General features: G+C 46.2%; 1 protein-coding gene across 1 annotated transcript; it reads right to left on the reverse strand.

Moving 5' to 3' along the window:
- Positions 1 to 8,260: 8,260 nt before the first annotated feature.
- Positions 8,261 to 13,893, reverse strand: LOC139453939 (uncharacterized). Its single transcript, XM_071235382.1, has 2 exons — positions 13,029 to 13,893; positions 8,261 to 8,370 (listed from the first exon to the last, which is right to left on the reverse strand). Exons 1-2 carry the CDS (start codon positions 13,891 to 13,893, stop codon positions 8,261 to 8,263), a joined length of 975 nt encoding a protein of 324 aa, XP_071091483.1.
- Positions 13,894 to 15,469: the final 1,576 nt, after the last annotated feature.

A 15,469-nucleotide genomic window follows, 5' to 3' on the forward strand; every position in this document is an offset into this window, starting at 1 on the left:
CCTTAAACTTTACACGGGTACTTTACAAACTGTATTATATAGACGTTTAAACCTTAAACCGTACACGTGTGCACCACTAACTATGTTACACAGATGGTTTAAACCATAAACGTTACACAACAAACTAGTTTTGTATAGATGTTTAAACCGTACACTGTACACGTCTACACCACTAGCTATATTACATAGAAGGTTTAAACCATAAACGTTACACAACAAACTAGTTTTGTATAGATGTTTAAACCGTACACTGTACACGTGTACATCACTAGCTATATTACATAGATGGTTTAAACCATAAACGTTACACAACAAACTAGTTTTGTATAGATGTTTAAACCGTAATCTGTACACGTCTACACCACTAGCTATATTACATAGATGGTTTAAACCATAAACGTTACACAACAAACTAGTTTTGTATAGATGTTTAAACCGTACACTGTACACGTGTACATCACTAGCTATATTACATAGATGGTTTAAACCATAAACGTTACACAACAAACTAGTTTTGTATAGATGTTTAAACCGTACACTGTACACGTGTACATCACTAGCTATATTACATAGATGGTTTAAACCATAAACGTTACACAACAAACTAGTTTTGTATAGATGTTTAAACCGTACACTGTACACGTGTACATCACTAGCTATATTACATAGATGGTTTAAACCATAAACGTTACACAACAAACTAGTTTTGTATAGATGTTTAAACCGTAAACCGTACACGTCTACACCACTAGCTATATTACATAGAAGGTTTAAACCATAAACGTTACACAACAAACTAGTTTTGTATAGATGTTTAAACCGTACACTGTACACGTGTACACTTTAAATTGTGTATTACTGTGAGCCGTGAGCTCATCTTCTCACTCTATCATTGTGATGGACGCATGGTGAGTCTCGTCAAAGTGAAAAACTCCTGGGTAAGTTTCCTTATCGTGATGGTGAAATCCGTCATATTGATGGACGCCGGGATGAGATCCGTCATAGGGAAAATTGGACACTGACATTGTTTATGGAGACGCCAAGATTGTGCAGAATAGGACACTGACGTCGTTTGTGGTGACTCCAAGGTTGGGAAAACTGGATGATTACGTTGTTGATGGAGAAGCCAAGGTTGGGAGAACTGGATAGTGATGTTGTTTATGTAGAAGCCATGGTTGGGAGAATTGGATACTGACGTTGTTGATGGAGAAGCCAGGGTTGGAAGAACTGGATACTGACGTTGTTGATGGAGAAGCAAAGGTTGGGAGAATAGGATACTGACGTTGTTGATGGAGAAGCCAAGGTTGGGAGAACTGGATACTGACGTTGTTGATGGAGAAGCCAAGGTTGGGTGAATAGGATACTGGCGTTGCTGATGGAGAAGCAAAGGTTGGGAGAATAGGATACTGACGTTGTTGATGAAGAAGCCAAGGTTGGGAGAACTGGATACTGACGTTGTTGATGGAGAAGCAAAGGTTGGGAGAATAGGATACTGACGTTGTTGATGGAGAAGCCAAGGTTGGAAGAACTGGATACTGACGTTGTTGATGGAGAAGCCAAGGTTGGGTGAATAGGATACTGGCGTTGCTGATGGAGTAGCTAAGGTTGGGAGAATAGGATACTGACGTTAGTTACGGAGTAGCCAAGGTTGGGTGAATTGGATACTGACGTTGTTTACGGAGTAGCCAAGGTTGGGAGAACTGGATACTGACGTTGTTGATGGAGAAGCCAAGGTTGGGTGAATTGGATACTGACGTTGTTGATGGAGAAGCCAAGATTGGGTGAATTGGATGCTGACGTCGTTGATGGAGAAGCCGGGGTTGGGTGAATTGGATGATGACGTCGTTGATGGAGAAGCCGAGGCTGGGTGAATTGGATGATGACGTCGTTGATGGAGAAGCCAAGGTTGGGTGAATTGGTTGTGACGTTGTTGATGGAGAAACCGAGGTTGGGTGAATTGGATGCTGACGTTGTTGATGGAGAAGCCGAGGTTGGGTGAATTGGATGCTGACGTCGTTGATGGAGAAGCCGAGGTTGGGTGAATAGGATGCTGACGTCGTTGATGGAGAAGCCGAGGTTGGGTGAATTGGATGCTGACGTCGTTGATGGAGAAGCCGAGGTTGGGTGAAATGGATGCTGACGTTGTTGATGGAGAAACCGAGGTTGGGAGAAGGTTTAATCGCTTTTGGGAGTCTCTCTGAGTAAATGAATGTTTGTCATAATTCGTAGCGGTATTACTCTCTACTAATCCCAAAACGTCAACTTTGACGTTTCCCATTTTATCCCAGTCGTCCATCTAGGTTGTTGGCGGTCATCACATAAACTGTCATACTTCCCAACCGCTTGCAATATGTTCCCAATTCGTTCATTTTCATTATATAACTATTACTAGAAACTGGTATTTTTTTACAGTTTTGGAGTCATTTTCGAGTATCCTCGTCTTTTGGTGGTTATTTGACAACTTCTTTTGAAGAAAACTAGTCAAGACCATGAGTTTTTTAATCTTGAACTTTAGTAATATTGTCTATACTTATGATTGCCTGTGACCCCTCTTCGGAATGATAGAAGACTTCTGTAACACGAGTAAGTCCTCGTTCCAAGAGAGCACCGTTTTCTTTTGTTGTTGGGGCCACGGGTGTTTTTAGGTTTGTTAGCACCATACCCGTGCTCGTGGGTTTCACCGAAGTGGTAAGTGACCTGCATCACTTCGGGCTTTCGTCCCACATTAAGCTGACACGCCGTGATACAACTGGAATACTGTTCAAACCGGCGTTAAACCCAACTCACTCACTCTTGCGGTAATGTTAGAATGGAGATAAACCTACTGTGTTTTGAAAATTGATGTTGTCTAACTGTAGATTAGAAGCCCATAACGCCCTCGATTACAAATTGAAATAACAAGTGTAACTTACGGTGAGACAACATGAAATTTCAAAACACAGTGGGTGTATCTCCTGATGTCAACAAAGAATCCCACTGTTGCCCAAACACGATACATGTACATGGCACCTAACTGCTTCATTCTGGCAACCAAAACGATACATGGATGACAAATGGAAACTTTTATAAAAAATCTTAACTTGTTGCAGGTTTACATTTTAAATTAACAGATGTCCATCTTACATCATGAATAACGAGAAACCTGAGCATCTTGTAGTGTCCTGACTGTCAAACACTAGCTTACCATTATGTTGTCACGTGTCACTCGTGCTGTAGGTTACCGTTATGTTGTCACGTGTCACTCGTGCTGTAGGTTACCGTTATGTTGTCACGTGTCACTCGTGCTGTAGGTTACCGTTATGTTGTCACGTGTCACTCGTGCTGTAGGTTACCGTTGTGTTGTCGTGTCACTCGTGCTCTAGGTATAACTGCTGTGTTGACGCGTGTCACTCGTGCAATAGGTAACTGTTGTGTTTCACTTGTGCAATAGGTAACTGTTTTGTTGACACATGTCACTCGGTCTATAGGTAACTGATGTGTTGACACGTGTCACTCGTGCTCTAGGTAACTGTTGTGTTGACACGTGTCACTCGTGCTGTAGATAACTGTTGTGTTGACACGTGTCAGTCGTGCTCTAGGTAACTGCTGTGTTGTCACGTGTCACTCGTGCTCTAGGTAACTGCTGTGTTGACACGTGTCACTCGTGCCATAGGTAACTGCTGTGTTACGCAGTTGATTCACGCAGACAACGTCTGTCTTAACACAAGCCTTGGAAGGCTGACACAGGCAGGGTTACAATGTTACAGTGTTGTAAGAGGTCAGTCCCGGGTGCCGCACTTATAGAAATATCTGCTCCACTTCTCTGACCGAGAAAATATTTGTGTATCTATTGTAAAACAAGAGCGTTTATTTCAATCGCACCTGCACAACCACGATGTTAGCACTCCTCCGGTAATCCAACATGGAACAGCCATCCGACACGTGGCTAAATGCATTCATCTTCTCACCCCAGCTTAAGGTCAGGCTTGGAAGTGCAATCGTATAAAAAGATCGTATAACGCTTCGTTGGAAGCGCTGTTTGAAGTTCTATTATATACGGTGTTTCTTTCATATACGTTTCAACGAAACCATCAGCGCTCTATAAACATGTGTGTATGTAGATGTGATACCATCACTGAATAGCCTTGCATACGAGCGCCAAGAAATACAATAAATGACGTGATTCACTTGTTTTCGATGACTAAATTGGCAATAGATATGCAGCTCCTTGGGATTAAATTATGGTCGTCGGGGAAGAGTCATTATGTTACGTACCAAGCTGTACAACTTATTACAACATAGAGGCTGAACAGTCTCATGTACAAGCGATCTTCACAGATCGGATTAACAAGGTACAGTCGGATTAACAACGTACATTCGGGTTAACAAGGTACAGTCGGATTAACAACGAACAGTCGGGTTAACAAGGGACGGGAAGGGTTCAGAAAGGTACAGACGTGTTAAGAAGATACAGTCGGGTTAACAAGGGACAGGAAAAATTAACAAGGTACAGTCGGATTGACAAGGAACAGGAAGGGTTAACAAAGAACAGGAAGGGTTAACAAGGTTAACAAGGCACTGTCGGGTTAACAAGGTACAGCCGTGTTAAGAGGGTACGGTATGGTTAAAAAGGCACAGGAAGGGTTAACAAGGTACAGTCGGGTTAACAGGGTACAGTCGGGTTAACAAGGTACAGGAAGGGTTAACGAGGTTGACCAAGGGTTCAACGATAGACAGGAGAGAGACAACTGAAGTTTTAACCAGCTTGGATGAAGTAGCGGGGGCTCTTTATTATTCCCCCTTTGTCATGGCCGCCCAAGACCTTGGTGGCTTTCGGACAAGGTCAGCAAGACAGCTTGGTCAACACCTCTAGGAGTTCAGATGACAGATACTCCAAATGTGGGGAATCTCATTGCCATTACTTCACATGTAAACCCTTTTGTTGATGCTCGTAACCAGTGTGTGGTACATTTACCAACAAACCCGAGCGAGCCTTGCAACAATGTCACTTGTCATTCATTACATCTTGTTTATATGTATGACTAAATCGGTGTCAAGTCACCTTGGTCCAAAGACAAAGAAAAATAGTTTCTACCTTGGGCTATGTCCTCCGGGACATCAACACAACATCCACTACCACTATGTCCTCCGGGACATCAACACAACAACCACTACCACTATGTCCTCCGGGACATCAACACAACAACCACTACCACTATGTCCTCCGGGACATCCACACAACAACCACTACCACTATGTCCTCCGGGACATCAACACAACAACCACTACCACTATGTCCTCCGGGACATCAATACAACAACCACTACCACTATGTCCTCCGGGACATCAACACAACAACCACTACCACTATGTCCTCCGGGACATCAACAAAACAACCACTACCACTATGTCCTCCGGGACATCAACACAACAACCACTACCACTACCACTATGTCCTCCGGGACATCAACACAACAACCACTACCACTACCACTATGTCCTCCGGGACGTCAACAAAACAACCACTACCACTATGTCCTCCGGGACATCAACACAACAACCACTACCACTATGTCCTCCGGGACATCCACACAACAACCACTGCCACTATGTCCTCTGGGACATCAACACAACAACCACTACCACTATGTCCTCCGGGACATCAACATAACAACCACTACCACAATGTGGTGACCTGGCACATGTGCGTCTGGTAAATATACACCTGTATAAAGCAAAGTTGGCTATGCCCCGTGATGCTGTCGTTGTGACCAGATACAGACAACATAGTTGGTCAAATAACTCTACAAACATAGTGCGAAGCGTTTGTGAACCGAAAGCTATAAACAGCCGGTATTGTAGACCGTGTGTTAATACAGGTGGCTTCTGTTTTTCTGTGATGCTCGGTGTCGTCATGTGGTGGTCGACGCAGGTGCAGACAAGGTCACATGCCGCTACATAGTTCCCCACATACTCCACACACCAGCCCAGCTCCGCTAAACTCCGAACTTTAGAACAGCGTGGGTAACTCTGATAAACACATGCTAGCCTGCTGGGTGCATTGCGCGGACTCACTCACCTCACACTCAATCACTCACTCACTCACCCACTCACCCAAGCACCCCTTAACTCAATCACCCTCCCATTCACCCACCCACCCACTCACTCACCCAGACACTCACTCACCCACCCACTCACTCACCCTCCCATTCACCGGCCCACCCACTCACTCACCCACCCACTCACTCATCCTCCCATTCACCCGCCCTCTCACCCACTTACCTACTCACTCACTCACCCACCCACTCACCCACCAATCAATCACCCACCCACTTACTCACCCTCCCATTCACCCGCTCTCGCTACCACTCACCCACTCGTTCACTCACCCAAATCACTCACTCACTCGCCTACTCACTCACTCACCCACTCACCCGCCCACTCAATCACTCACCCACCCACTCACCCCCCATCCACTCACTCACCCTCGCACCCACTCACCCACTCACTCACTCACCCACCCACTCACTCACCCGCCCACTCAATCACTCACCCACCCACTCACTCACTCACTCACTCACTCGCCTACTCACTCACTCACCCACTCACCCGCCCACTCAATCACTCACCCACCCACTCACCCCCCATCCACTCACTCACCCTCGCACCCACTCACCCACTCACTCACTCACCCATCCACTCACTCACTCACCCACTCACTCACTCACCCACTCACCCGCCCACTCAATCACTCACCCACCCACTCACCCCCCATCCACTCACTCACCCTCGCACCCACTCACCCACTCACTCACTCACCCACCCACTCACTCACCCGCCCACTCAATCACTCACCCACCCACTCACTCACTCACTCACTCACTCGCCTACTCACTCACTCACCCACTCACCCGCCCACTCAATCACTCACCCACCCACTCACCCCCCATCCACTCACTCACCCTCGCACCCACTCACCCACTCACTCACTCACCCATCCACTCACTCACTCACTCACCCACCCACTCACTCACCCACCCATCCACTCACTTACTCACTCACATATCCACTCACTCACTCACTCACCCACCGGTCACCCACTCACCCACTCACTCACTCACCCACCCACTCACTCACCCGCCCACTCAATCACTCACCCACCCACTCACTCACTCACTCACTCACTCGCCTACTCACTCACTCACCCACTCACCCGCCCACTCAATCACTCACCCACCCACTCACCCCCCATCCACTCACTCACCCTCGCACCCACTCACCCACTCACTCACTCACCCATCCACTCACTCACTCACCCACCCACTCACTCACCCACCCATCCACTCACTTACTCACTCACAGATCCACTCACTCACTCACTCACCCACCGGTCACCCATCAACTCGCTCACCCATTCACTCACCCACCCACTCGCTCACCCAACCACTCGGTCACCCACCCACTCACCCACTCACTCACTCACTCACTCACTCACTCACTCACTCACTCACTCACCCACCCACCCACCCACCCACTCACTCACCCACTCACCCACTCACTCACCCATCCACTCACTCACTCACTCACTCACTCACTCACTCACTCACTCACTCACTCACTCACCACTCACTCACCCACCCACCCACTCACTCACTCACCCACCACTCACTCACCCACCACTCACTCACTCACCCACTCACCCACTCAATCATTCACCCACTCACTCGCTCACACAGACACTCGCTCACACAGACACTCGCTCACACAGACACTCGCTCACACAGACACTCACACAGAGGCTCCCATGGGGCACTCGTTCCTGCTTCTCCAACACTGAAGACCATCCCCGACTTGAAGTTCACACCGACTTCCCAAGTGCGTCAGTCTGTGTGGGCAGTATCGGGCAGATACCTTACCTACTAGTATGTCTCCCAGACCCTACATAAACAAAAACGTTTGACGTTTAAGATCATACTGGTATGGCTGAAATATTGCAACTATTACACCCACGGTTCCCGCCCATCCGCCATTGTTGCCAGCCAATACACACTGCAGGCGCTCTGAACAATTTCCTCTCCGCCCCCTCATAGGGCAAGACAGTTCAAACATCTACACAAGAACCTCTTCTCAAGTCATTTGCAAAGTTGCAGCTGGCGTTATCCAAACACGCGTCAACACATTGTATATAGAGTTACCCACTTATGTCCTGTAATGTCCCGTGTAGTTATCCGTAATCATTTTATCTGGAATTGCTGAAAATAGAAGCCTGTCTGCTGGGAACCTACAGCTGGTGATATCTGGCGCCCATTGTGTAGCTGTTCTCCCAGACAGATAGGAGCCGCGGATACATGCCCCGCAACCTGCTGGCCTGCTGGTACTCCACGATCTGCCCTGGAGCTGCACATACCCGTCTTTCAATACGCTATATACCGCCCATCCATACTCTATATACCGCCCATGCATACTCTATATACCGCCCATCCATACTCTATAGACCGCCCATCCATACTCTATATAAGGCCCATCCATACTCTATATACCGCCCATCCATACTCTATATACCGCCCATCCATACTCTATATGCCGCCCATCTATACTCTATATACCGCCCATCCATACTCTATATACCGCCCATCCATACTCTATATACCGCCCATCCATACTCTATATACCGCCCATCCATACTCTATACCGCCCATCCATACTCTATACACCGCCCATCCATACTCTATATACCGCCCATCTATACTCTATACCGCCCATCCATACTCTATATACCACCCATCCATACTCTATATACCGCCCATCTATACTCTATATACCGCCCATACATACTCTATATACCGCCCATCCATACTCTATACCGCCCATCCATACTCTATATACCGCCCATCTATACTCTATATACCGCCCATCTATACTCTATATACCGCCCATCCATAATCTATATAAGGCCCATCCATACTCTATATACTGCCCATCCATACTCTATATACAAGTCCATCCATACTCTATATACCCGCCCATCCATACTCTATATACCCGCCCATCCATACTCTATATACCGCCCATCCATACGTTATATACCGCCCATCCATATTCTATATATCGCCCATCCATACTCTATATACCGCCAATCCATACTCTATATACCCCTCTACCCATACTCTATATACCAGTCCATCCATACTCCATATGCCAATTCATCCATACTCTATATATCCGTCCATCCATACTCTATATACCCGTCCATCCATACTCTATATATCCCTCCATCCATACTCTATATACCCATTCATCCCTACTCTATATACCACCTATCCATACTCTATATACCGCCCATCCATACTCTATAGATAGCGACCGCCTCCGTGGTAGTGGTAGATCGTCCGCCCGGAGAGCGGAGGGTTCGGGGTTCGATCCCCGGCCGCATCATACCATAAGACGTTAAAAGATGGTACTTGTTGTTACCCTGTCTGGTGCTCGGCATTAAGGGGCTAAAACAAGGACTGGTCGGCTCGGAGTCAGTATGTTGTGTCTGAGTGGGGTATTCATGTTAAACTGCGGCATGGTATCTAAGTGAGCTAGCACTACAAATCGGCATCAGTCCGGACTAGTACAAGCAGCCACACACACACACGTGCAAGCAAGTCGCTATATAAATGCAATGATCTTGGACGCGACGTTAAACCTAATTTCACCTCACCTCACCTCTATATATAGTCCGACCATACTCTATATACCGTCCATCCGTACTCTAAATGCCCATTCATCCATACTCTATATACCCACTCATCCACACTCTATATACCCGTCGATTCATACTCTATAAACCGGTCGATCCATACCCTCTATACCCGTCCATCCATGCTCTATATACCCGTCCATCTATAGTCTACATACCGTTCATTAATATTCCAAATACCCTACCATCGATATACAATAGACCCATCGATCCGTCTTTAATATTCCCGTTGATATATATTCTATATATCAGTCCTTCCCATGTCTATATTCACATCCATCCATATTTTATATACCAGTACATACCATACCAAATACCGTTGCTATTGTTGTGCGTGAATTTAGGTCAGTCATGCCGTCACGCAAGACGGAAACTTTGACCATTTCCGTTGAATCTCCCAAATCATGGAAGTTTGCTTTGTTTATATTTCAAGTGTAGTTTTCCGAGCACAGCGTTCGTTCGTTTTCACACATGATTTATGTCGGTTGAGAAATATGTATTGGCGACAACGACCAAAGAAATTGATAATGTTATTTCAGGTCGCTCAGACATGGGGGCCTGGATTTACATCTCGAGGATATATAATATACTGCTTCATAGTGAAATTAATTGGTTTTCAAAACTCAAAGGGGCGGTCGGGTAGCCTAGTGTTTTAAGCGTTCGCTCGTCACGCCGAGGACCCGGGTTTGATTCCCGACATGGGTACAATGTGTAAAGCTGATTTCTGGTGTCCCCGCAGTGATATTGCTAGAATATTGCTAAAAGCGGCATAAAACCATACTCACTCAATCAAAACTCAAAAAGGGTTGAAGGGTGAAAACCAGCATATGACTATCCGCAAGGCCCGCAAGACCATCAAGAACCCCGATCCCAGACATGAATCTGCCCCGTCGGCCATCAGGATCACCACACCTTAACAAGGCCCGGTCACCCATCAGTTTCCCCGCCTCATCAACAACACAACTAACATAGATGTCACCTTTTCCAGCGGCAAGTTCACCAAGACCCATTTTACAAGCCAATGGCAGAAGCACAAGCAGTGTACGTCCCAACCCCACAGGATGTATGTTCCAGATCCCCTGCAACTGTGGCCACCAGTCCATTGGAGAAACCCCCAGACCCCTCAACACCAGACTCAAAGAACATCAGGCCTCTGTCAACAAACTAGACCTGAAATGCGCGTTTTCAGAACACATCCTCAAGACCCAAGTCCATAACATCAGCCCTGTCTACCAACGACAACAGGCGACAAGGGAAACTACAAGAAGCCATGGCATTGATCTTTGACATCAGGAGACATCAGCCAGCCATGAACCGTGACTAGGGAACCTATCTGCCGAGTGCCTGGGACTTATTGCTTTGATCTTTTGTCGGGGCTAATTATCTAACTGGCTTCCATTTGCCCTTTGCCTTTTCTATTCTTTTACCTATCAGTGCTAACTACCCCCGGCCTCCCGTTTACCTATCAGTGCTAATTACCCCCGGCCTCCCGTTTACCTATCAGTGCTAATTACCCCCGGCCTCCCGTTTACCTATCAGTGCTAATTACCGCCGGCCTCCCGTTTACCCATTGTCCATTGCCATTTACCTATCATGCAGTGATAATTTATTCTCATGTCATTCATTCACCCGATGAAGGAGTAAGCATATACTCCGAAACGTTGTGTTCCTCATAATAAAGAAGTTGACGTCCATAAAATCTCTTCCTTATGTGTATCACTTCTAAATGCCTTTCACAGACGTGAGCATAATTATTATTACTAGTTTATAGTTTATGGTACGATTGAGATGCACATATGAACACGACTTGCGTGCCTAATTACCAGATGGTTCTAAAACATTGGCTATTCACTGTTCAGTATCGTGGAGGCTTTCATCAAGTGCTATGGATACGTAGAAAATGAGTGTCATTTTTTGCTTCTTTCTGAAGCTTATGCAGATTTGCGCCAAATTGATCTTCACGAGAAATACTATGTACACACATCCCTCTTACAGAAATATATTTTACTGATGTCTGACAACATTAACGTTGCCTATGTTTGTTTTTCATACAACGTAATTAAGAAACTACAGTGTTGATGTTACCCTGGGCGTGGTCGGCAGTAGGACTCACGCTGCATGGGCCGTTGGCCTACATCCCCGCTGGATGAAGATGATGAAGATCATTATAAACCCGTCCATCGGTATTGTATATACACGTCCATCGGTATTGTATATACCCGTCCATCGGTATTGTATATACCCGTCCATCGGTATTGTATATACCCGTTCATCGGTATTGTATATACCCGTCCATCGGTTTTGTATATACCCGTCCATCGTTATTGTATATACCGGTCCATCGGTATTGTTCATACCCTACCATCGGTATTGTGTATACCCGTCCATCGGTATTTCATATACCCGTCCATCGGTATCGTATATGCCCGTCCATCGGTATTGTATATGCCCGTCGATTCATATTGAATATACCTGTCGATTCATATTGTATATACCCCTCGATTCATATTGTATATACCCGTCGATTCATATTGAATATACCCGTCCATTCATATTGTATATGCCCGTCCATTCATATTGTATATACCCGTCCAACGTTATTGTATATACCCGTCCATTGGTATTGTATAAACCCGTCGATTCATATTGTATATACCCGTCGATTCATATCGCATATACTCGTCCATTCATATTGTATAAACCCGTCGATTCATATTGTATATACCCGTCCATTCATATTGTATATACCCGTCCATCGGTATTGTATATACCCGTCGATTCATATTGTATATACCCGTCCAACGTTATTGTATATACCCGTCCATCGGTATTGTATATACCCGTCCATTGGTATTGTATAAACCCGTCCATCGGTATTGTATATACCCGTCGATTCAAATTGTATATACCCGTCCATTCATATTGTATATAACCGTCGATTCATATTGAATATATCCGTCGATTCGTATTGTATATACCCGTCGATTCATATTGAATATACCCGTCCATTCATATTGTATAAGCCCGTCCATTCATATTGTATATACCCGTCCAACGTCATTGTATATACCCGTCGACTCATATTGTATATACCCGTCGATTCATATTGTATATACCCGTCCATTCATATTGTATATACCCATCCATTCATATTGTATATACCCGTCCATCGTTATTGTATATACCCGTGTTTGAAGTATCAGATGTGGCAGTGCTTGAAGTATCGGATATGGCAGTGCTTGAAGTATCGGATGTAGCAGTGCTTGTAGTATCGGATGTAGCAATGCTTGTGGTATCGGAAAACCAGTGCTTGTAGTATCGGATGTAGCAGTGCTTGAAGTATCAGATGTGGCAGTGCTTGAAGTATCGGATGTAGCAGTGCTTGTAGTATCGGATGTGGCAGTGCTTGTAGTGTCGGATGTGGCAGTGCTTGAAGTATCGGATGTGGCAGTGCTTGAAGTATCGGATGTGGCAGTGCTTGAAGTATCCGATGTAGCAGTGCTTGTAGTATCGGAAGTAGCAGTGCTTGTAGTGTCGGATGTGGCAGTGTTTGTAGTATCGGATGTAGCAGTGCTTGAAGTATCGGATGTAGCAGTGCTTGTAGTGTCGGATGTAGCAGTGCTTGTAGTGTCGGATGTGGCAGTGCTTGTAGTATCGGATGTAGCAGTACGTGTAGTGTCGGATATAGCAGTGCTTGTAGTATCGGATGTAGCATTGCTTGTAGTATCGGATGTGGCAGTGCTTGTAGTGTCGGATGTGGCAGTGCTTGAAGTGTCGGATGTGGCAGTGCTTGAAGTGTCGGATGTGGCAGTGCTTGAAGTATCGGATATAGCAGTGCTTGTAGTATCGGATGTAGTAGTGCTTGTAATATCGGATGTAGCAGTGCTTGTAGTATCGGATGTAGCAGTGCTTGTAGTATCGGATGTAGCAGTGCTTGTAGTATTGGATGTAGCAGTACTTGTGTTGTCGGATATAGCAGTGCTTGTAGTATCGGATGTAGCAGTGCTTGTAGTGTCGGATGTGGCAGTGCTTGTACTGTCGGATGTGGCAGTGCTTGTAGTGTCGGATGTGGCAGTGCTTGAAGTATCGGATATAGCAGTGCTTGTAATATCGGATGTAGCAGTTCTTGTAGTATTGCTATGTCCTATCACATACACAGTGTATACCATTTTATCCCTCGCAATGGAATTAAGGTCCACGCAATTACAAGTCTTAGTACCAATGAAGTACCACTTGCTGTGCGCGACATCTCGTGATGAGATTAAGCCACTGCCTTGCACTGTGGATGCTGTGCGCGACATCTTGTGATGAGATTAAGCCACTGCCTTGCACTGTGGATGCTGTGCACGACATCTTGTGATGAGGTTAAGCCACTGCCTTGCACTGTGGATGCTGTGCGCGACATCTTGTGATGAGGTTAAGCCACTGCCTTGAACTGTGGATGCTGTGCGCGACATCTCGTGATGAGGTTAAGCCACTGCCTTGAACTGTGGATGCTGTGCGCGACATCTTGTGATGAGGTTAAGCCACTGCCTTGCACTGTGGGTGTGTCGCTTTTTGAGGGTGGAAATATTTGTGGGTGGTCGCCCTATTGAGGGTGGAGATAGTTGTGGATGGTAGGCCTAATGAGGGTGGAGATAGTTGTGGGTGGTCACCCTATTGAAGGTGGAGATAGTTGTGGGTGGTCGACCTAATGAGGGTGGAGATAGTTGTGGGTGGTCGCCCGATTGAAGGTGGAGATAGTTGTGGGTGGTCGGCCTAATGAGGGTGGAGATAGTTGTGGTTGGTCGGCCTGTTGAGGGTGGAGATAGTTGTGGGTGGTCGGCCTAATGAGGGTGAAGATAGTTGTGGGTGGTCGGCCTAATGAGGATGGAGATAGTTGTGAGTGGTCGCCCTGTTGAGGGTGGAGATAGTTGTGGGTGGCCGGCCTAATGAGGGTGGAGATAGTTGTGGGTGGTCGGCCTAATGAGGGTGGAGATAGTTGTGGGTGGTCGGCCTAATGAGGGTGGAGATAGTTGTGGGTGGTTGGCCTAATGAGGGTGGAGATAGTTGTGGCCGTTAGACCTTATGAGGGTGAAGATAAGAGGGGTGGCCTATATGAATTGATTGTGTGACGAGATGCCAACTGTATTGGCTGTGTGAAGAGATGGTCACGGTTGATGGCTGACTGGTGTCTCCTGATGTCAATGGCTTCATGTAGTTAAACCGTGACCAGTTAACCTATCTGCAGTCCTGGCTTCCAGTTGTCCATCGCTATCAACTATCAGCACTATTTACTGTCAAGTGGTGGCTTCCAGTTGTCCATCGCTATCAACTCTCAGCGCTAATTACTGCCAAGTGGTGGCTTCCAGTTGTCCATCGCTATCAACTCTCAGCGCTAATTACTGCCAAGTGGTGGCTTCCAGTTGTCCATCGCTATCAACTCTCAGCGCTATTCACTGTCAAGTGGTGGCTTCCAGTTGTCCATCGCTATCAACTCTCAGCGCTAATTACTGTCAAGTGGTGGCTTCTAGTTGTCCATCGCTATCAACTATCAGCGCTATTCACTGTCAAGTGCTGGCTTCTAGTTGTCCGTCGCTATCAACTCTCAGCGCTATTTACTGTCAAGTTGTGGCTTCCATTTATTCATTGCTATAATCACCTCCTTTTCAGGTATCAGGATTGACACACCTAGCTTTCTTTGTGCATGCAAATACTCAATATTTTGCGTGGAGACCTACAGATTTATTTTTTCTAAATTTATGT

This window comes from Haliotis cracherodii, unplaced genomic scaffold (assembly GCF_022045235.1).
Source record: "Haliotis cracherodii isolate W230 unplaced genomic scaffold, xgHalCrac1.p SCAF_10, whole genome shotgun sequence".
Classification (NCBI taxonomy): Eukaryota; Metazoa; Mollusca; class Gastropoda; order Lepetellida; family Haliotidae; genus Haliotis; species Haliotis cracherodii.

Excerpts from the sequence above, each read along its gene's own strand:
- LOC139453939 (XM_071235382.1), bottom strand. The coding sequence starts at position 13,893 with ATGGTATACACTGTGTATGTGATAGGACATAGCAATACTACAAGAACT. Across the intron at positions 8,371-13,028 it reads ATCCGATACTACAAGCACTG|GGCAGATCGTGGAGTACCAG; the intron begins GTTTTCCGATAC and ends GTGCAGCTCCAG.